At 37.4% G+C, this 24,738-nt stretch overlaps 1 protein-coding gene across 1 annotated transcript in view; it reads left to right on the top strand.

The window, feature by feature from the left end:
* LOC106086166 (LIM and SH3 domain protein Lasp) overlaps positions 1-22,236 on the top strand; it is a 191,579-nt gene extending 169,343 nt beyond the window's left edge. Inside the window, exons 2-3 of the mRNA XM_013250721.2 lie at positions 18,997-19,157; positions 21,494-22,236. Coding sequence (XP_013106175.2) covers positions 18,997-19,157; positions 21,494-21,553 — 221 coding nt within the window. The 3' untranslated portion in view covers positions 21,554-22,236. The remainder of the gene's footprint in view (positions 1-18,996; positions 19,158-21,493) is intronic.
* Positions 22,237-24,738: the final 2,502 nt, after the last annotated feature.

Genomic DNA, 24,738 nt, shown 5'->3' with positions numbered 1-24,738 from the left:
CAAATCGGATTATAATAGCGCCCTCTAGCGGCTCAAGAATTCAAGATCCAAGATCGTTTTATGTGGCAGCTATAACAGGTTATACACCGATTTGAACCATACTTAGCATCGTTGTTGGAAGTCATAACAGAACATCTCATGCGAAAGTTCAGCATAATCAGATAAAAACTGGGCCCCCTATAGGCTTGGTCGTCTTGACATTCTAAGTCGATCTCGCCATGCCCGTTCGTCCGTTTGTGGAAATTCTAATAGTGTTTGTAAAACTAGCCGCTTGAAATTCTACACAGATACTCCTTATTGGTGTAGATCGTTGGGGTTTTCAAATGGCACACATCGGTCCAGATTTGGACATAGCTTTCATATAAACCGATGGCCCGATTTGGCATCTTGAGATCCTAGAAGCCGATTTGTTGTCCGTTTATGGTGAAATTGTGTATTTAGTGTTATGTTACGACTTCCAAGTATAATCCGAATCGTTCTATAACCTGATATAGCTCTACGGATTTGATTTCTTGAGTTTCTAGAAGGCGCAGTTGTTACCCTATTGAGCTGAAATCCTGCATTTAGTATTTTATTCCGACTCCTAACACTCATGCCAAGTATGGTCTAAATCGGTTCATAATTTCAAATGTTGCCTGATTTGTTAAAAATTTCATTTGATGAAATTTTTAGTAGAATCTATAGTGGTGAGTTGCTACGATTCGACCTGGCTGAATATATGGGTTGCCCAAAAAGTAATTGCGGATTTTTTAAAAGAGAAAGTAAATGCATTTTTAATAAAACTTAGAATGAACTTTAATCAAATATACTTTTTTAACACTTTTTTTCTAAAGCAAGCTAAAAGTAACAGCTGATAACTGACAGAAGAAATAATGCAATTACAGAGTCACAAACTGTGAAAAAATTTGTCATCGCCGACTATATGAAAAATCCGCAATTACTTTTTGGGCAACCCAATAGCATATTTTTGGCCCTTTCTTTCGATGTTTTATAGCATTTCGACACAAAAACAAAATGGCTAACGAATATTATTTTGTTTATTTGCCGATTTGAAAATCACAACACACACTCACACTCATTCTCATAACAAAACTACTAGGACCACATGCTTTACAATTTGTGCATAGTAACTTACACACCCATACACTCTACTCTCACACCCGTACACATCTGTGGCATTCACATTAAATAAATCACTGAAAAAAGGACATATTGGCGCCTTTGCGATTTGTGAGTTCTGCTTGGCAGTTTATGCAAGGGGAATTGCTTTATGTGTGTGGGTTTGTGGGCTCTCTACTGCTCTGTGCTGCCTTATTCATGAACATAGTTTTTATGACCATAATTATCAAAAACTAACATCAACCATAAAGGATATACTACAATAATAATAGCAAGCGCAAACTAGTAATAATAATAATAATACAATTCTCAATGGCTAATTTGCTCAAACGACGCCTACACGAAAAAAAACATGAATTATAATATCAAATAGTAGTCGGACATATTCGGTAATAGAGGCTGTAAACTAATTAGAAAATCTATTAATGGGAAACAAAAAATAAAACAAGAAATGGAAGTTGAGAAGTGGCAAAGGGCCGACCGTATTAACAAACCTCAAGCTTATAGGAAGATTTCAAGTCGAGCCGTGTACTTTTCAATGGGTATAACCTACTTTCCTTTCTATGATAATACCTTATACCACAGTAGTTGTGTTGGTGAAACATTCTTATGCCCTCTACCTTAAAATGGGGGTATACTAGCTTCGCCATTCCGTTTGTAAAACCTGTTTTTTGTAGCGTCATCACATTTCAATTCCATCTAGCCATGTCCGTCCGTCCTTCCGTAAAAGCACGCTTATATTCGAGAGAGTAAATAAAGCCATGTACCTAAAATTTAACATAAATTTATATACCCTCCACCAAAGGATGGGGGTATACTAATTTCGTCATTCTGTTTGTAACACCTCGAAATATGCGTCTAAAACCCCAAAAAGTATACATATTCTCGATCGTCATGTCATTGTTGGTCGATATAGCCATGTCCGTTCGTCTGTCCGTCCGTCTTTCCGTCCGTAGGTGAATGTCCATAGTGGTATAGGGCGATTTAACATCCGCACCCTCGTTCCAACCTTACCTAAACCTAACCTAATACATATGTCAATTAGTCTCTTCAAAGTCTTCAAACTGAAGGATGAGAGGCTTATTGGCATGTAGTCCTTGGGTAGAGAAGACTCGGTTTTACCGCTTTCGGTATAAAAATCTACCTAACCTCCCACCATAATTGGCCCTGCTCTTTGCATCATAGTAGGCAGTACGCTATCGGGTCCTGTTCATTTGTAGGGCACAGATGTACTAAGTATCGTCGGAATCGGTCTATCATCTGATATAACTCCCCTATAGAGGGCGCAATTCTTATCCGATTTGGCTGAAATTTTGCACGATGACTTTTCCTACTATCTCCAACAGATGTACCTAGAATGGCATGTATCGTTTCAAAACCTTATAAAGATCCCATGTTAGCCCATCTCCCAAATATTCTTCATGAGCCTCTAGAGGGTGCAGTTCTTGTCTGATTTGGCTGAAAGTTTCCTCGGTAAACTCACCTACTTTCTCCAAGAGATTCCCTAAGTTCACATGTAAACCGATCTCTTAAATATACATCTTGAGCCTCTAGAGGGCGCAATTCTTATCTGATTTGGCTGTAATATTTTTTCGATGACTTTTCCCATGACCTCTGGCAGATGAATTAAGTATGTTTGGTATCGATCCAAAATCAGGTAAACCTCCCATATAAACCGATCTCCAAATATATTTCTGGAGCCTCTAAAGGGCGCAATTCTTATCGGATTATGGCTGAAAGTTTACACAACGATTTTTCCTATCAACTTCAATATACGTGTTAAATATGGCGTGAGTTGGTCCATAACCTGAGAGAGCTCCTCTGAAAACCGATCTCCCGATTTTAATTCTGGAAACCCTATAGGGTGCAATTCTTATCAAAGTAGGACGAAGTTGTGCTCGATGACTTCTCCTACTATCTTAAAGAGAAGTGCTAAATATGGTCGGAATCCGTTTATAATCTGATGTAGCTCCCATATAAACCGATCTCTTAAATATTCTTCTTGAGCTTCTAGAGGGCACATTTACCTGAAATTATGCACGATTAACTTTTCTATGACCTCCATTACATATACCAAGAATGCATTGAATCGATCCGAAACCTGATAATTCTCCCACACACACGTATCTTCCAAATACACTTCTTAAGCCTCTAGAGGGCGTATTTACTGCTTGATTTGGCTGAAATTTTGCTCGATGACTTTGGTTGCTACTTGCAAGAGATGTGCTAAGTATCGTCGGAATCGGTTCATAAACTGTTATAGCTCCCATATACACCAATATTTTAAATATAATTTTTCGTCCTCTAGAGGGCGCAATTTTTATCCGATTTGCCTGAACGTTTGCACGATGACTTTTTCTGTGACCTATAATAAATATACCTAGAATGGTAGGAATCGGTGCGAAACCTGATAAGGCTCCCACATACACCGATCTCCCAAATATAATTTTTGGAGCCTCTAGAGGGCGCACTTCTTGTCTGATATGGCTGAAAGTTTACACAACAATTTTTCCTATTACCTTCAATATACGTGCAAAATATGCTCCGAATTGGTTCATAACCTGATGAAGCTCTTAAGTAAACCGTTCTCAGAACTATACTTTTTGAGCCTCTAGAGGGCGCGGTTCTTGTCTGATTTGGCTGATATTTTGCTCGGTGACTTCTATTACTACCTTCAGGAGAAGAACTAAATATGGTCGGAATCGGTTCATAAACTATTATAGCTCCCATATACACCAATGTCTTAAATACAATTCTTCGGCCTATAGAGGGGGCAATTCTTATCCGATTTGCCTGAAATTTTGCACGATGACTTTTCCTATGACCTCCAATAAATATATCAAGAATGGCATAAACCTGATAAGGCTCCCATATACACCTCCCAAATATAATTTTTGAGCCTCTAGAGGGCGCACTTCTTGTCTGATTTAGAAGAAAGTTTACACAACGACTTTTCATATTACCTTCAATAAACGTGTCAAATATGGTCCAAAACGGTCCATAACCTGATAAAACTCCCACGTAACCTGTAACTTATTAACCAAGAATGGTATGAATCAGAGCAAAAAATGATAAGGCTCCCATACAAACCCATCTCCCAAATATATTTCTTGGGTCTCTAGAGGGCGTAATTCTTATCTCGTTTGGCTAAAATCTAAAAAAAAGTATGCCCTATTAGCTGATCATACTCAATGGCATAGCAATTCGTATCCATTTTCCTTTGTTGCCTACAAAAAGCTACAGGTCAAAGAACTTGGAAAATGCGATCCAAGGGTATATATGACTCGGCCCTGCCGAACTTATCACTTTCTTAGAACTTTCCCAAGTTCATCCAACTTTTTAGACTTAAAAAACCTATTAAAAATTTAATTTGTATTTATTTTCAAATACCATTAACAGTAATATTTAAAATTATTCTAATTTCAATTCAAACATGTCATTTAGTTTGCAGCTTTTAAAAGAATTTAATCGGAATTTTCCATACAATTGCTGTCATGTTAACAGAAAATGCCACTGCCATATCTATTTTCAAATGACAAAAGTTCATTGACTTTACATAGACATCCCCCCACACAGATACACACACATCTATCTTCATGTATATATTTGTTTTTGGTTTGTTCAATTTTAAAATTTTTTTTCGGTTTTACCCACCCACTGAGGCAACTCCCAGTAAAAGCAATCAACTTTGGCTGTTACCCACCCACACAATCAAATAAGCATTGCCAATGGATTTGTTCATTTTTTTTTTTTTTTTTGTTTTAGCCTATGTGCGTGGTTTTAGTGGAAAACAGTTCATTTGCATGTTAGAATTTTAATGGATATATGCTTTGGTGTGTGTTTGTGTGTATATATTCCATTTGTGGATTGTTTTGGCGATATTGGTCAGGTCAAACTGTAGCTTTTTAGGGAACAAATGAAAAGTGGGCAGTTTAAGTAGGGGCGGTATATTTGCAGATGTCCAGACAGTATTATGTTTTCCATAGGAAATTTAAGATTTAAACCTGTAGGTAGTTTTGCTCGAAATTAGTATTTCGTTGAGAAACCAGGGTAATTTTACCCAACAAAAACAATTTTTTTTTTTCTTAGGAGATTTTTTAGAATTTCTTTTTCTATAAAAACATTTGCCAAAAATTTCGTAAATAGGAATATCGATAACAATTGCCTTAAGAAATGCAACATTGACATTTCTTAAGGAAATTTTATTAATATTTGATTTCTTTGGCTAATTTTTTCAAAAATGTTTTTTATGGAAAATTTTGTCAAAATTCCTTATCTAATGAATTTCAGAATTGCCGTACCCTGTGACGTATACTCAATATTATTAAGGGGTTCATTGTGGCGTATGATTGTTTGATATATTTAACAATTACTGATTTGCCACAAAACTACAGAGTTTAATGCATGAATATTTTTAAACCTTTTCAAAAAAAGGAATGGAATGGAATTTGATATATCTGTAGTTCCAATACTCTCTAGATAATTTAATCAATTAAATCAATCTCTGACTTACACTCTTTGCCAGTACATATGTATCTAAAGACTTTAGGGATTAAAATGAAATTAATTTCAATTGAATTCTGCAGATATATGCAGCATATCACAATACTAAGAGATTTCTATGGCAACAAACTTAATTAAAGTTAAAGGTCAAAGGGTTATTAGAATCAGGATAAAAACAATCAAACCAACTTCTAGTTGGGATTGTTTTTCAAACTAATCACCATAGTATGGGACGCGTGCCAATTTTGTTATACCCACCATCAAAGAATGGGGGATACAGTAATCTAGTTACTCAGTTGTTGTTTGATCCGCAACCTCATAAAATATATAAATTCTTGAACGCCTTAACATTCAAAGTCAATATAACCTTATCCGTCCTTCAGGGCGTCTGTCCAAATCACGATAGCGGTCGAACGTATAAGTAAAACCGCTTGCAATTTTGCAAAGGTACTTCTCATTTGTTAAGGTCATGGGGAACTTCAAATAGACAAAAGCAGTTCAGATTTGTATATAGCTTGCATATATATTGGTACCTCGAATTGATTCCTTGAGCCCTTGAAAGGCGCAATTTTAATCTGACTTGGAATTTTGCATGTAGTATTCTGTTGCGACTTTTAACCACCACGCCAACTACGGTACAAATCGATCTATAACCTGATATAGCTATCATATAAACCGATCTCCAGATTTGACATCTCGAAGCCCTGCAAGACGTTATTGTTAACCGATTTGGCTGAAATTTTACACTTAGGTTTTATTTATAAATTTAATTTGATTATCCATTATAAATAAAAATTGCCAAAATCAGTCTTTAAGCTAATATGGCACCCATATAAACCTAACTCCCGATTTGACATCTTGAGCAGCTGGCAGACATAATTGATATACGATTTGGATGAAATTTTGCACGAATGTAATACTACACCAAAAATTGTGCCAAGCTCCGACTTGAACCAATATCCCAATTTAATTTCAGAGCTTCTAAAGGACGTAGTTCTTAATAGATTTAACAGAAATCTTAAACAATGGCTTTTTCTACGAACTCCAACATATGTGCCAAATATGATCTGAATCGGTCCATAATCTGATGTAGCTTCCATATAAACCGAACGCCTAATTCTACTTCCTGAGTTTCTAGAAAAAAGTCATTGTGCATAATTTCAGCAAAATCGGATAGGAATTGCGCCCTCTAGCGGCTCAAGAAGTCATCATCCGAGATCGGTTTATATGGGCTATATCGGGTTCTGAACCGATTTAGACCATAATTAGCACAGCTCTTGGAAACACTTCATGCAAAAATTCAGCCAAATCTGGTAATAATTGCGCCCTTTATAGGCTCTAGAAGTTAAGATGCCAGATCGGTTTATATGGAAGCTATATCAGAGTCTGAACCGATTTGAACCATACATATCAAAGTTGTTGGAAGTTAAAACAAAACACATCGTGTAAAAATTCAGCCAAATCGAATAAGAACTGCGCCCTCTAGCGGCTCAAGAAGTCATCATCCGAGATTTGTTTATATGGGGGCAATATCAGGTTCTGAACCGATTTGAACCATACATAGCACAGTTGTTGGAAGTAAAAACAAAACACTTCGTGTACAATTTCAGCAAAATCGGATAAGAAATGCGCCCTCAAACGGCTCAAGAGTCATCATCGGAGATCGGTTTACATGGGAGCTATATCGGGCTGTGAACCGATTTAGACCATAATTAGCACAGATCTTGGAAATTAAACCGAAACACTTCTAGCTCAAATTTAGCCAAATCGGGTAATAATTGCGCCCTCTATATGCTCAAAAAGCGGTGATGCCAGATCGGATTATATGGGAGCTACATCAGGTTCTGAACCGATTAAGACCACACTGAGCACAGAAGTTGGAAGTTAAAATAAAACATTTCATGTTAAAATTCAGCCAAATCGGGTAATAATTGCGCCCTCTATAGGGTCGAGAAGTTAAGATGCCAGATCGATTTATATTGGAGCTATATCAGAGTCTGAACCGATTTGAACCATTCATATCACAGTTGTTGGAAGTTAAAACAAAACACATCGTGTAAAATTTCAGCCAAATCGAATAAGAACTGCGCCCTCTTGCGGCTCAAGAAGTCATCATCCGAAATGGGTTTATATGGGAGCTATATCAGGTTCTCAATCGATTTGAACCATACTAGGCACACTTGTTGGAAGCTGTTTCAAAACACTTCGTGCAAAAATTTAGCCAAATCGAGTAATAATTGCGCCCTCTATTGGCTCAAAAAGTGGTGATGCCAGATCGGATTATATGGGAGCTATATCAGGTTCTGAACCGATTAAGACCACACTGAGCGCAGCAGTTGGAAGTTAAAACAAAACACTCCTTGCTAAGATTCAGCCAAATCGGATGAGAATTGCGCCCTCTAGCGACTCAAGAAGTCAAGAACCGAGGTTGATTTATATGGGAACTATAATTGGTTCTGAGCCGATTCGGACCATACTAGGCACACTTGTGGAAAGCTGTAACAAAACACTTCGTTCAAAAATTCTGCCAAATGTGGTAGGTATTCCACCCCTTAGAGGCTAAAGAAGTTTAAGATCCCAATCGGTTTATATGGGTGCTGTATCCGTTTCTGAACCGATTTGAACCATATTTGACACATTTGCGCCCTCTCTAGAGGCTCAAGAAGCCAAGATCAGAGATCAAATTATATGGAAGCTATATCAGGTACTGGACTGATTTAGACCATACTTGACTCAGTTGTTGGAAATTAAACTAAAACTTTTCTCACAAAATTGCAGCCAAATCAGATAAGAATTGCGTCCTCTACTGGCTCAAGAAGCCAAGATCAGAAATCAGTTTATTTGGGACGTATAACAGGTTCTGGAGGGAGAGTTTTTTGGAAAATGTGTATCAACAAGTAGTTCTAGAGACTCCTCTCTTGTCATTATCCATGCATGCTTCCACATCGAAATGTATGCTACTATAATAGGGTTTAAGGATAGGATCTTCCAAATACAACGCAATAACTTTCTTTTTATATCAACTCAAAAGTTAATTGTTTTGGTGACTATGATGATCTGTTAAAAAATCATATATCATGTAGCTGTCATTTGAAGTTTGACAGATATCCCAGTGTTTACTTGGTAACTCTTCGTGTCAGCTACACTGTATAGAAACTAGGGGTCCACTCACACTTAACTCCCTTTTACTTATTTTATATGAATTCTTACTCTACATAGTTTTCAAATCCATTTTGTAAACCCTTTCCAAAGCCATTCTATTTTCACAAAAACTACTTTGCAAGTCAATTTAAATTCTATTTCCGTTTCCTAGAAATAAAGTTTCCCCCAGACATTTGTATCTATTCCCATTGCATTGTAGCGACATTGTATAACAACTTAAATTCACTTTGAACAATTTAATTAAGTCTTCCTTTTGGTCTTCTTCTGCTGATTCCTCCTACACCATTCCATTATCATAGATGTCTGGAAAATAATTCCCCTTGGTAGACAAGAGCTGGGATGGCATTATCAAACATCCATTTGACATTTATTTTAATTACAACATTTTCTCAGTCATCATTGTTGAATGATGACTAATTGTTGTCAAAATGTTGGCTGCCGATGGCAATGACATTGTTTTCAGCTGTGTTTAAAGCCATACACCAGCTCCCCTTGAAAAAGGAAATTAAATTGGATTTTGGGTTCCAAAGAGAAGAAAACAAATAAAAGCATGCTAAGTTCGGCCGGGCCGAATCGTATATACCCTCCATCATAGATCGCATTTGTCGAGTTCTTTTCTCGATATCTCTTTTAAGGAAAACAGAGGATAAAAGAAAAGAAGTGCTATAATATTGGAGCTATGTCAAGTTATTGTCCGGTCTGAACTGAATGTTGGGGACCATAGTAGAAGTCATGGTGTAAAATTTCAGCCAATTCGAGTAAGAAATGTGCTCTTTAGGGTCTCAATTATATGGGAGCTATATCAGGCTATGAACCAATTCGGACCATATTTGACACACATGTTGAAGGTCATGGGAGAAGCCGTTGTACTAAATTTCGGCCAAATCGGATATTAATTACGCCCTCTGGAGGCTCAAGAAGTCAAGATCCCAGATCGGTTTATATGGCAGCTGTATCATGTTATGGACCGATTTGAAATATATTTGGCACAGCTATTGGAAGTCATAACAAAACTCCTCGTGCAAAATTTCAGCCAAATCGAATAAAAATTGTGCCCTCTAGAGGCTCAAGAAGTCAAGACCCGGGATCGGTTTATATGGCAGCTATATCTGGTTATGGACTGATTTCAACCATACTCAGCACAGTTATTGGAAGTCATAATAAAACACCTCAGGCAAAATTTTAGCCAAATTGGATAAAAATTGCGCCCACTAGTGGCTCAAGAATTCCGAGATCGGTTTATATGGCAGCTGTACCAAAACATGGACCGATATACCCCATTTACAATCCCAACACAAATAAGAAGTATTTGTGCCACATTTTAAGTGGCTAGCTTTACTCCTTCGAAAGTTACCGTGCTTTCGACAGACTGAGGGACCGACGGACAGACGGACGGACAGACGGATGGACAGACGGACGGACAGACGGACGGACGGACAGACAGACGGACGGACGGACGGACAGACAGACGGACGGACAGATGGACAGACAGACGGACAGATGGACGGACGGACAGACGGACGGACAGACAGACGGACGGACGGACGGACAGACAGACAGACGGACGGACAGACGGACAGACGGACGGACGGACAGACAGACAGACGGACAAACGGACGTACATGGCCAAATCGACTAAAAATATCATGACGAACAAGAATATGTTCATGGGGTCTTAATCGAATATTTCGGGGAGTTACAAACAGAATGACCAAATTAGTATACCCCCATCCTATGGTGGAGGGTATAAAAATGATTTTTCCTTCTTTTCAATTCTTAGCCCGCTACAATTTAATAAGAAATTGTTGCCATTAAATCCACAATGAACTCCAAAAAAAGGACAAACAACTAAAAAGCAATGAAATTTTAACAACATCAATAAAATCCCAACGATACATACATGGCTAAGACATGCGAAAGGAAATTTTCTTTTTCCCAAAAGGTAAATTTATATTTTAATTGCCACCTTGGTGACATGATCCCATAAATAAACAAAAAAAACCCAAACACTTGGATACCAACAACATTTAAGGACATGTGATTTTCCTTTAAGTTTCTTATTTGTTGCCATATTATATGTGGTCCTTATAAAAACTAATATATTTTACCTTATACATACTCGTACTCGTGTATGAGTTTAAGCTCATATGTATGTGAAGTATGCATGAGTTTCATGTCTTCAAGAAATATTTTACATATTTTATTTATGAACGTCAGTCATCATTAACATGACCTTAAAAGGTATAATGTGGGTGTTTCTAAATAAATTCTTTTTGTTTTGTTTGCATTTACGTCACTCCAGGATTTGTCGTCTGTTGATTGTAGCTCATTGATTCTATCATTAACAATATAATCATTGAGTGTTTATTGGGGCATTTAAAAACAATTAGGATCAATACTAACGAAAAAAAAAAGATCGAGAACAGAAAATTTAAATTGGATTCAAGTAAGAAGCATTAGGTAAGGCTGAGCAGAAACTTATATATCCTCCACCATCCTAAGAAGAAGTTCTAGTGGGAGTTTTCTTTTATATTTGGTTAATATTTCCTTTTTGCAACTGATTAGGAAGTCAAGTCATAAGCAAATAAAAGCGTGCTAAGTTTGGCCGAACCGAATCTTATATACCCTCCACCATGGATAGCATTTGTTGAGTTCTTTTCCCGGTATCTCTTTTTAGGCAAACAAAGGATAAAATAAAAGAATTGCTATGCTATTGGAGCTATATCAAGTTAAAATTTTTATATGAGAGCTGTACAATGATATGCAGAGATTATGGCTGTACATACTTGGCAAGGCTGTTGAAAACCATAACCCGTTCGAAAGTTAGATTGCATTCTAGTCACAGACGCACGGACAGACAGAGAGATGAACAGAGGGTCAAACGGGCGGACCGATGGCGGGACAGACATACGGACCAACAAACCGATCGACAGACGGAGGGTGAGAGAGACGAAGTGAGACACAGACGGAGGGTGAGAGAGACGAAGTGGGAGACAGACGGAGGGAGAGACAAACAGAGGGAGAGACAGATGGAGGGAGAGACAGTCGGACAGACTGATGGACGAACATTCCGATAGCTAAATATCTCCCAGGGTCGTTAAAAATATTAGTTGCAAGCCTAAGCCCAAGTTGAAGAGCACGAAAGGGATACCCAACTAATTATTTTTGCAAGATTCATTATGCCTTAATTCAGGAGCCATAGACGACCCGGAACAAAGTGTCTGAACTGAACCATATCAACTCTATCTCTATCTCTCTCTGTAGAGGCCTGCGTTATTTGTCATAAAAATTTAAAATATATATTTTCCCCAGAGTTGTCAACATCGGACGCAACAGTGGTGGGACGGGAAGATGGTGGAGCATATCTGGCATCGCTTTATCTGCCTTTCGACTCTCCGCCAAGCTTAGCCAAACCCCAGCAGAGTTCTTGAATACTACGGCCAAATAACACTTAATATTGGTAACAACGCTACCTTTGTTAATAGGATTAGGAGGAAGTTTTAGATGTGACAACATTTTCGAAAAATCTAATCGATGATGTTCAGGATTGAAGGGTCTCCATGGAGCATTCCTTCTCAAACCATCGCTACATTTGGTTTAGAAAAGCACGGTCAGCGCCAAATCCGATTAGCTTTCGTAATAAGTTGAAAACCAAAATTCGGAAGACTACTCAGAAGAAGAATTGAGCAAGATAATTTAGATTGTCCAAGCTTAGAATACATTGACGACAATGATAACAGGATTACAACTGCACTAGTACGGTCTTCCGATGATAGTTTTCCTCTTCGTGAAAGGAAATCAACACAAGAAAAGCCCTGGATGACCGGGGAGATTCGCAACATTGGGAAGGAGGTGCGCAGATTTTTAGCAGACCACGTCATAAAAAGCGAAAGTATATTGAAATGTGTATTACACACGGCTCAGGGAATACAATACGTTTACCAGAGCGGCAAAACGTGCCTCCTGGAAGCTTTTCTGTGAGCAGGTCTATAGCGTTAATGACGCCGACAAGATGAAAAAGTGTCTCTCAAAAATCCATATCCAAACTTAAACTTTAGTAGACGACATGGAAGCGAGAGCAGAGACAACGGAGGACACGTTGAGTCTTTTGATGAAAACCCATTTTCAACGGGATACGACGGGACTCACGGAGACACCGGAATCTTGGAATAATGACGTCGATCGAAGGTTTATAATAACGGAAATTATGGTGAAGAAATCCTTGAGGAGCTTCAGGAATCCTGATGGAACATTTCCGTCGTTACTACAGAAAGAGGCAGACTATCTAGCGCCTCGTCTGGCAGCGTGCCTAGGACTTTCATATACTCCGAAAGCCTGGCAGGAGGCAAGGATAGTGTTTATACCCAAGCCCGGCAAGACAAGTTATGCGACACCAAAGGCCTACAGACCGATAAGCCTTATGTTCTTTCCACTCAAAACCATGGAACTCATTGTGGATACCATGATAAAGAGTAGGACATCCAGCGAACTGCTCAAATACAAACAGAATGTCTATATCAAGGAAAGGTCGTGGGAGACTATCCTCCACGAGTTTCTGCATTAAATAGAAGAATCCTTCGATGCCAAGACGTACACACTGAAGGTATGCATTGACATCGAGAGGGCTTTTAACAACGTGCGAAACGACACACTGATCCAACCCTTAGACCAGTACCGGGTGGACCGGGCCCTTAGAGACTATATAAACCATATGCTAAGGAACAGGTATATAAATTATGGGTCCCACGACATAAATATAAGGGAGATAGTGGCACGCCACTCCTATGGGTGACCTCCATAAAAAAACCTATTACCGATGTCGTCAGAGGGGAAATGTGAACCCGTCTATTATGCAGACCTTTAATACTTCTTGGGGGTAAGAATCCGAATCAGGTATGCAAAAGGCTCGAAATAGTCTTGCAGATGGCATATGACTGGGCTAGACCCAGGGGTCTCAATGTAAACCCAGAGAAGACTGAAATATGCCTCTTCACGAGGAACATAAAGGCGGGCCAATTTGACGCACCACATTGCCCCATAAGAACGATTTCTATATCAGCCAAAGTCAAATACATAGGAGTGATCTTGGACAGGAAACTTAATTTGAAGTGTCACATTCAGGAGCGTACCGAAAAGGCTTGTACACGGACCGTAGGCTCAAAATGGTGCCTGAATCTGTGGATAGTCTACTGGCTTTCGCCTCAGCAGTTTTGTGGACTGCGATGGAGAAAAAGTGTTACGTTAGGATTATACAACAGGTTCAGAGAACCTGTTATCTTTGCACAGGCGGAGCGATGAGGCCCACTCTTACTACGGCAATGGAGTCTATTCTAGATATCTGACCCATAGACATACAGATTGAGTGCGAGGCAGCCATTGCGGCTATGAGACTTAAGGCGATGGGAGAATGGATAGAGGATAGCAGCAGGTCATACCATCGCGATATAATCGAGGCGACGATAGGACACCTGGAAGGAAGGGAAGATGTTTCCGATCGGATACCTGAGACGACACTTGAGGTCAAGTGCGAGGCATTGCTGCCAGCGGCACAGTCTAGAATTGAGGGAACCCTAGTATTGCCTCTGTTAGATCATGTTACACGGATGGACCAAACCTAAGGGACAGAGTGGGCCTGGGGGTCTACATTGAGAACCCAGGGACTGAGATCTGTTTTAGACTGCCTGACCATAATACGGTCCTGCAGGCGGAGATCCGGGTGATCACGGAAGGCGTGCGGTGGTGTGGTGTTAACGCAAGGATGTTGAGTATGAACATCTATTCGGACAGTAAAATTGCCATAAGGGCAATAACAACCAGGACGGTAAGGTCACAAACTGCCTTGCAGTGTTAGAAAGAGATTAACGCCTTCTCCGAGGATGGCACAATCCGCATCGTTTGGGTGCCGCGCCATAACGGAGTGAGGGGTAATCAAAGGGCAGACGATTTGACGGTGAAGGCCAGAGGACTGCCTTCAACAAACTTGGTTAACCCGAAGTCTTTCGGTTCGACGCAGTCCGATTTAAGGGCGTGGAGGTCAGCATTGCTTTTGATATCATAACGGGACATATAAGACTACGATCTCACTTATGCGAAATTGGTGCGTCAAGTGATAGCATGTGTAGAGCATGTGGGGGAGATTATGAGACGTTGGAGCATTTCCTATGCATTGCCCTGCTTATGCGGCTTACAGACACCGGTACTTAGATGGGAACAGAATACCAGACATGAACCAACTTAGGGGCAGTGGTATGGAAAGCAATTAAGGATTTTGTAAGTAGCTCAGAACTCCTAACTTACTGGGACGTACAAGTCTAATCGGGAGATCGGTTTTTATTGGAGCCATATCAGATTGTAGACCTGTTTGAAACATACCTGGCAGAGTTGTTAAAAGTCATAACACTCCTAGCAAGATGTCAGTCAAATCGGATGACAATTGTGGCGTCTCACGCTGTTAAATCGAGAGATCGGTTTATAGGGAAGCTGTATCAGGTTATTGTCAAGTTTGGATCGTAGTTGGTACGGTTGTTGAAAGTAATAGCAAATTTCTACGTGCATAATTTCAGCCAAACTGAATAACAGCGTCTACCAAACGTCTACTAAAACGTCTTAGAATTTTACGACTATCAAGAATGTATACACATATATGTACTTTGGAAGATAGGAAATGGATATTTCGATGTGTTGCAAACGAATAACTAAAAAATTATACTCCTATCCAATGGTGATGCGTATAATGACTCACAAAATTATATAAAATTTAAAGATTTTTATTAACTTCACAATTTTTTTCTGGTTAACTGCTCTATGATACTCTACTCAATATTTTTCATTGAATTAATTATCACATGGAATTTATTAAATGGGCTTTATCCATTAGCTGTAGCAACTTCAGTATCAATTTTAAATAATATCCACTTCACCCCCTGTGCGAATGGCATTGAAGGATCAAATTTATGCATATTCATAAAGGCATGTTGATGCCAGTTAATCTCCGCTGAATAGCTGATAACTATCCATGAATTGTTTATCAAGTCATTAATATGCAAAAAGTGCAGTTGTTGAAATGACTATGAAATTGCCACTCATATACAAGTACCACTTATCTACACAGACTTCAGAAAAGTAAATCTTGCCTTTTTTTGTTGTCAAAGGTGGAAGGTCATATGAAAATAAAAGGAAGAGCATGAAGAAAAGATTGAACACTTAATAAATTAGGGAGCTTAATTTTATTGAAAACAAAAATCGCATTGGACGCTAGGTCATTTGGCCTTTAATCAATATTATATAGTTCAATACCGTATTAATCAAATATAATAATATATTGGGTTGCCCAAAAAGTAATTGCGGATTTTTTAAAAGAAAGTAAATGCATTTTTAATAAAACTAAGAATGTACTTTAATCAAATATACCTTTTTTACACTTTGTTTCTAAAGCAAGCTAAAAGTAACAGCTGATAACTGACAGAAGAAAGAATGCAATTACAGAGTCACAAGCTGTGAAAAAATTTGTCAACGCCGACTATATGAAAAATCCGCAATTACTTTTTGGGCAACCCAATAATATTTAAAAAAAAAAATTTCCTAAAAGAACTTATAATAACGACGGACCGACAAAACTACAGTCACAGCTTACAAAATATTTGCCATTTTGATGAACTGTTGACAATTTTCAATAGGCCTAATCTTCCAGAAAATCCTAGTTTGAAGGTACAGCAAACCAAAATCAGGCTCCTGTGTTGAAAAAATCCGAAGCAAAGGCATAACTTTTGTTTTAAACTACAAACACTTTACAAAAACAAGTAAAAAGGCGTTAAGTTAACTTTGGATACCCACCACCTCGGTTATACATGTAAACCACCTTTCATCAAAATCCGGTGAAACTTTGCATACCTTATGTTTCATAGCAGTTATATCGAAATATGTTCCGATTTGGACCAAATACTAATAAGTACAAGTCATTGTACAATTGTGTTTAACAAAATATTGGTCGTTTTAGTAGCTATATCTCAAAATAAACCGATCTGAACCATAGACGACACAGATGTCGAAAAGCCTAACATAAGTCACTGTGTAAAATTTCCTTAAAATCAGATTACAAATGCGCCTTTTATGGGGCCAAGACTTTAAATCGAGAGATCGGCCTATATGACAGCTATATTCAAATCTGGACTGATCTGGGCCAAATTGAAGAAGAAAGTCGAAGGGCCTTAGACAACTCACTGTCCCAAATTTTAGCAAAATCGGATAATAAATGTGGCTTTATGGGCCTAAGACCCTAAATCGGAGGGTCGGTTTATATGGCAGCTATATCCAAATCTGAACCGATCTGGGCCAAATTGAAGAAGGATATTGAAGGACCTAATACAACTTACTGTCCCGAATTTCAGCAAAATCAGATAATAAATGTGGCTTTTATGGGCCAAAGACCCTAAATCTGAGGATCGGGCGCCATATAGCCCGATCCTCCGATTTATATCCAAATCTGAACCGATCTGGGCCAAATTGTCGAAGGATATCGAAGGGCCTAACACAACTCACTGTCCCAAATTTCAGCAAAATCGTATAATAAATGTGGCTTTTATGGGCCTAAGACCCTTAATCGGAGGATCGGGATATATGGCAGCTATATCCAAATCTGGACCGATCTGGGCCAAATTGAAGAAGGATATTGAAGGGCCTAAAACAATTCACTGTCCAAAATTTCAATAAAATCGGATTGGCTCTTATGGGCCTAAGACCCTAAATCGGGGGATCGGTCCATATGGCAGCTATATCCAACTCTGGATCGATCTGGGCCAAATTGTCGAAGCATATCGAAGGGCCTAACACAACTCACTGTCCCAAATTTCAGCAAAATCGTATAATAAATGTGGCTTTTATGGGCCTAAGACCCTAAATCGGAGGATCGTTCTATATGGCAGCTATATCCAAATCTGCACCGATCTGGGCCAAATTGACGAAGGATGTCTAAGGGCCTAACACAACTCACTGTTCCAAATTTCAGCAAAATCAGATAATAAATGTGGCTTTTATGGGCCAAAGACCCTAAATCGGAGGATCGGTCTAAAAGGGGGCTATATCATCAACATTTCGTTTGATGGTGGAACTCCCAAAAACAGCCATATAGAAAATTATATATTTTCCATAACAAAAAGCCATGAATGGAGGAAAAACCTTAGCCCTAAAACCTTTCTTAGCACACATTTCATGTTTTTCACCTACACACGCAAAAATTTCCAACCCTCATGTATAGTCATAATATACATATGTATGCATCAAAGTATATGATACATTTTTTTTAATATATATACCAAAATACCTTTTGCACGTCGCAATGCTTAACAATGACGAGTATGAAATCAAATTAAGTATTGACGTCAAAAGGACAATGACAACTACGTAGAAAATAGCAAAAGGTATATACGAAAAAAAAGGTGCTTGAATATACCAACATTCATTCACACACACAAACATTCCCTGAGGCTCGCTCATTTGGTTAGGTTGCTGGGAACCTACCTTGCGTTTATATGGCTATATGATAGGCTTTGGCAGGCAACTACAGGCATATGATGTGGTTGGCGGTCGATTGGTGTCAATGTTGAAATTGGTGTTTGGCTTTGTTGCTAATGTTGCCGGTGTGGGTGAGTGTAATGGTATGGGGTTCTTATGATGGTATTATCAGGGTTTCGATGTTGTTGAAAAGTGTTCAATTTCAACCCCATCGCTGTTAAAACAACAATGCAAGCCAACAGCGAATGATATTTGAATACCTGCAAACACCCGCAGACACACGTCAAAGCCCACTTAACCATAAAAAATGCTCAAATATAGCTACACACATAGGCACATAGTACAGCATTCCAGCACTCAATGATATTTAAATTCACGGGAGTCACTTTTTTCCATAGTCTCTTCTAGGTGGGTAACAGCAAAAGTCAAAGTTATTTACAGCTTTTTGGCCATTGTCGGCAAGGCGTGAGGATAACTTGTCATTGCCACCATTATAATGGTGTTGAAATTTCACACTCATATCAGATATTTGGTTGAAGTTCACAGAGCACATACTTGAAACATTTTTCTTAGTTTTTTTTTTTTTTGCTATACATATGCATCGAATATAAATAACCATTTATTTGATTTTTTTAAACAAATTTGCTAAGTTTATTATTGACATGTTTTTAACGAAATTTATGTTTGTTTTTTCTCTTACAGAATGTCCCACAGCCATGGATGGCATGGAACGTTTTGCATGTCCGACACCGGATGTGCAGGGCAGATATCGTTGCATAGACGATCATGTGCTTTGCGACGGCTTCATCGATTGTCCCGAAGGTGAAGATGAAGATAGAAGATCGTGTATGTTCTACAAGACGGTAAGTTGAAATAGAAAAGAAAACAAGTAAAAAGCCATTAAGTTCGGCCGGGCCGAACTTTGGATATCCACCACATCGGGTATATATGTAAACCACCTTACATCAAAGCCGGTGAATAATGCATACCTTATGCCCCAGTGCAACTATATCGAAATAAATATGTTTCGATTTGGACCAAATTTTCATAAGTACAAGTCATTATTTAATTGTGTATAAAAAAAATATTGGTCTTTTAAGTAGCTATATCTAAAAATAAACCGATATGACCATATACAACACGAATGTCGAGAAGCCTAATCTAAGTCACTGCGCCAAATTTCAGTGAAAATGGATTATAAATGCGCCTTTTATGGAGGCAAGAACTTAAATCAAGATATCGGTCTATATGACAGATATATCCAAATCTGGATCGATCAGTCATATTGCAGAAGAATGTAGAGGGACTTAACTTAGATCAATGTCCCAAATTTCGGCGAAATCGAACAATAACAGCGACTTTTATGGCCCCAAGACTTTAAATCGAGAGTTCCGTTTATATGACAGCTATATCCAAATCTGGACCGATCTGAGCCAAATTGAAGAAGGAAGTCGAGGGGCCTAACACAACTCACTGTCCCAAATTTCGGCGACATCGGACAACAAATGTGCTTTTTATGGGCCCAAAACATTACAACGAGAGATCGGTCTGAAGAAGGATCTTGAAGAGCCTAACACAACTCACCGTCATAAATTTCAGCAAAATTGGATAATATATGTGGCTTTTATGGGTCCAAGACCCTAAAGCGGCAAATCGGTCTATATGGCAGATATACCGAAGTTCAAGTTTTAAAAACTCTTGTTATTCACTCCACTCTTTTTATGCCCTCAACAACATAATACCCTCATATACTAATTTCGTCATTCTGTTTGTAACACCTCATTTTAAGTCGAAATAGCCATGTCCGTCCGTCTGTCTGTCTGTCGAAAGCACGCTAACCTTCGAAGGAGTAAAGCTAGCTAGCTTGAAATTTTGCACAAATACTTCTTATTACTGTAGGTCGGTTAGAATTGTAAATGGGCCAAATCGGTCCATGTTTTGATATAGCTGCCATATAAACCGATCTTGGGTCTTGACTTCTTGAGCCTCTAAAGGGCGCAATTCTCGTCCAATTTGACTGAAATTTTCCACATGGTATTTTGGTATCACTTCCAACAACTATGCTAAGTTTGGCTTAAATCGGTGCAGGTTTTGATATAGCTGCCATATAAACCGATCTTGAGTCTTGACTTCTTGAGCCTCTAGAGGGCGCAATTGTCGTCCGATTTAACTGAAATTTTGCATTAGGTGTTTTGATATCACTTCCAACAACCGTGTTGGGTATGATTCAAATTGGTTCATAACCTGGTACAGCTGTCATATTAATCGATCTGGGATCTTGACCTCGTGAGCCTCTAGAGGGCGCAATTCTTATCCGATTCGAATTAAATTTTGCACGAAGTGTTTTGTTATGATATCCAACAACTGTGCGAAGTATGGTTCAAATCGGTCCATAACCTGATATAGCTGTCATATAAACCGATTTTGCGTCTTGACTTCTTGAACCTCTATAGGGCGCAATTCTCGTCCGATTTGACTGATATTTTGCATGACGTATTTTATTATGGCTTTCAACGACTGTGCTAAATAAGGTTCAAATCGGATCATAATCTGATATAGCTGCCATATAAACCGATCTTGAGTCTTGACTTCTGGAGCCTCTAGAGGGCACAATTCTCGTCCGATTTGACTGAAATTGGTGTTTTGGTATCACTTCCAACAACAGTGTTGAGTATGATACAAATCGAATCATAATCTGGTATAGCTACCATACAAACCCATCTGGGATCTTGACTTCTTGAGCTTCTAGAGGGCGCAATTCTCATTCAAATTGGCAGAAATTTTGTACAACGTCTTCTCTCATGACCTTCAACATATGTGTTTATTACGGTCTGAACTGGTCTATAGCCTGCTACAGCTCCCATATAAATCGATCTCTCTATTTTACTTCTTAAGCCGCTAGGGGGCGCAATTCTTTTTCGAATTGGCTGACTTTTTTCACAGGTCTCCGACATATAATGTATTGTAATTGTGGTCCGAATCGGACCATATCTTGATATCGCTCTAATAACAGAGCAAATCTTTTCTTTTATCCATTTTTTTGCCTAAGAAGAGATGCTGGGAAAAGAACTCGACAAATGCGATCCATGGTGGAGGGTAAATAAGATTCGGCCTGGCCGAACTTAGCACGCTTTGACTTGTTGCTTATAATTAATTGTTGATTTCCCTTTTCGTTTTTTCCCTCATTTCCCACCTTCAGACGAAAGCACATCTGGATGTACTGGCCGATGCGTTACTAAGATGGGCCCGAGGCCGCTAGGTCTAAGTAGCGTCATAAACCTGTAAAGGATAGCAAAAAAGCACAGCAACGTATGAACTAACCTCCGTCACTCATTAGCAGCACGACAAGCAATCGATATACACATCATAGTGGACAGAAATCTCCAACAGAACTACTATACGAAAAAAACCAAAAAAAAAACCAAAAAAAACCAACAACAACAATCCTGTGCAATATTTCATTGAAATACATACTCTCTGTCAATTTCGAGTAAAGAAGTAGAAGGCGTAAAAACAATAACAAACAAACCCGATACCAAAAATCAACAATTGGCAGCTTCCCCTCCTACAAAAATATAAAGCAATCAGGTAATACTAAATAATAACAACAAAAAGAAAACTCCCACACGCCCCAACACTTGCAAAAACACACAAAATAGTGATAAATATAACAGAACAGAAATTCTTCAGACAAAATTTAGAAATTTTTAAAAATATTTTTGTTTAAAAAAAATTCCACAAAAAAAAAAACCAAAATTCCCTAAATCCAAAAAAATAAAGAAAAGAACAACATCCAAAAGAAAATCCTATAACAAACAAACTGCAGTATGTAAGAAAAGAAGGTGGTGGTAAGATGAATATACCAAAGAGTATGTATGTATAAAGAATGATTAAAATTAAGCAAAAGTTGAAAAAAAAAACACAGATGAAAAGCAAATTCAATAGAAAGGAAATCCAAAATATACATATATATATAAATATGGAGATGAAAAATAAAACAAAAAAAAAAAAAAAACAACAGACAAACAAACAATTAACTATTATGCATATTATTATTATAAATTAATTAATGAATTATTATTATGATTATTATACAATTATATTGAATATATATATATATATACATATTATTAATTATTATCAAATTTATTAATTATGAACTTTACAAAACCAACAACAGCCCTAAGCCCCATCCCCAAGCCACAAAACCAGAAATTTTAAATCTTTAAATGACACACACACACACCACACACCACACCACACATACACACTCTCAGACTCTCATAAAGATCAGTATTCTTGAAGAATAAATACACTTGAGACACAAAACCAGTAATGTTATATGTTCAAATAATGTTATAGGAGACAAGTGTAGGTACGCCTTGAGAATGCGTGCATACAAATTACACAAAATTCAACAGTAAATTCTTCAATAGTTATATATGGCAAGAAAATTTTTAAAAAATTTCTATAAGCATACCTGAAACCTATCATTCTACTGATTTTTATTACAAATTTATTGATGTGTGTGCATATGTTTGAAATAAAATTTCAGCCTATCCAACTCCAACTCCTTAAAGTCCTTTCCCAGCTCCTTTCCTATGACTTCACTCACATTTTATGTGTATGTATAAAAACCAAACCAAACCAATTCAACTATAAATAAAACAAACCAATACTATTATGAAATAATAATACAAACAAACAAAAAAATCCTTATATATATTTATATATATATGAACATAATATATACATACAAATATACATATTAACAAAACAAAAGATAATAAATTATTATTATTATTGGTGATGATGTGAATGAATTGTATAATGTTTAAGCAACAGCAACAACACAAGTGTTTTAAAATTAAAAAAAAAGAACAAAATCAATACAACAAGCATTCATATGTATACATACATATAAATATATTCCAAAAATAAGACTAAACCAAATGAAGAAGAGAAAAAAAAAACAAATCGTTTTAATTGTGCGTGTATTTGTTTTTAATTAAAAAAAAATTAAAAACAAAAAAAATTAAACATGATTATCACAATTTATGTTATGTTCAAAAAAAAAATGATTTTTTTAATACTTTTTCTTTTAACATGTTGAATTTTTCATTGAAATTTATTTATTTACATTCAAAACAGTTGACACTTTTCAATGGCTGGCCAGAAAATGTTTATCAGGAATTTATTACACATAATGACTTAGATGGTAACTAATTGATATCAAAAAACCCTAAGCGTATTATGCTTTTCATGACCCCAGGCTTTCTTGGAAAATAAGTCTTTATCGTGTGTACAAAATGATTCTGAATTTAAAGTTCAAAACTAATTGATATCAACTAACTGTAAACTGAATATACTTTCCAGAGCTCTCGGCTTTTCAATAATGTAAACACTTGCCATGTGTGCAAGATTAATCATTAATAATCACATTTTTTTAAGGATTTACACATAATGACTTAGATGGTAACTAATTGATATCAAAAAACCCTAAGCATATTATGCTTTTCATGACCCCAGGCCTTCTTGGGAAATAAGTCTTTATCATGTGTGCAAAGTGATTCTGAATTTAAAGTTCAATACTAATTGATATCAACTAAATGTAAACTGAATATACTTTCCAGAGCTCTCGACTTGCCAATAATGTAAACACTTGCCATGTGTGCAAGATTAGTCATTAATAATCGCTTTTTTTAAGGATTTACACATAATGACTTAGATGGTAACCAATTGATATCAAAAAACCCTAAGCATATTATGCTTTCCATGACCCCAGGCCTTCTTGGGGAAAAAATTTCTATCATGTGTGCAAAGTGATTCTGAATTTAAAGTTCAAAACCAATTGATATCAACTAAATGTAAACTGAATATACTTTCCAGAGCTCTCGACTTGCCAATAATGTAAACACTTGCCATGTGTGCAAGATTAATCATTAATAATCGCATTTTTTTAAGGATTTATAAGCAATTTTTAAGCAAACTCATTTTTAAAGAAATGATTTTCTAGAAAACTAATTGTTATTCACCAACCGTAAGCAGATTACTCTCGTCTTGAACCCAGGCATTCTGAGAATTTAAGTCTTTGCCATGTGTGCAAAGGTATTCCGAGAAAACTACATAGTTGATAAAAAGTAACGGGGGTTAATAGCTAACAGGAAACTGTTTTCAATTTTTTTTACCCTTGAATTACGAACAGCATAAGTATTTGTCATGCGTGCTCTACCAGACATTATGTTCGAATAGACATTTATAAAAAAACGCAAAACTTTTTTGGAAAATTCTACTTCAAAAGTAGTTAATATTCCTTAGGTAAACTCTCTAAAGAGAAAATATTTTGAAATGTGTTCAAAATATTTCCAAAGTTTTTGTTCAAACTAATTGATATCGTCTCTTGGTAAACATATTATTTTTAACCAGGTTTCTTGCATTTCAATA

The sequence above is a fragment of the Stomoxys calcitrans genome, chromosome 5 (genome assembly GCF_963082655.1).
Source record: "Stomoxys calcitrans chromosome 5, idStoCalc2.1, whole genome shotgun sequence".
Lineage (NCBI taxonomy): Eukaryota > Metazoa > Arthropoda > Insecta > Diptera > Muscidae > Stomoxys > Stomoxys calcitrans.
This window is presented reverse-complemented; position numbering and strand designations above follow the sequence as displayed.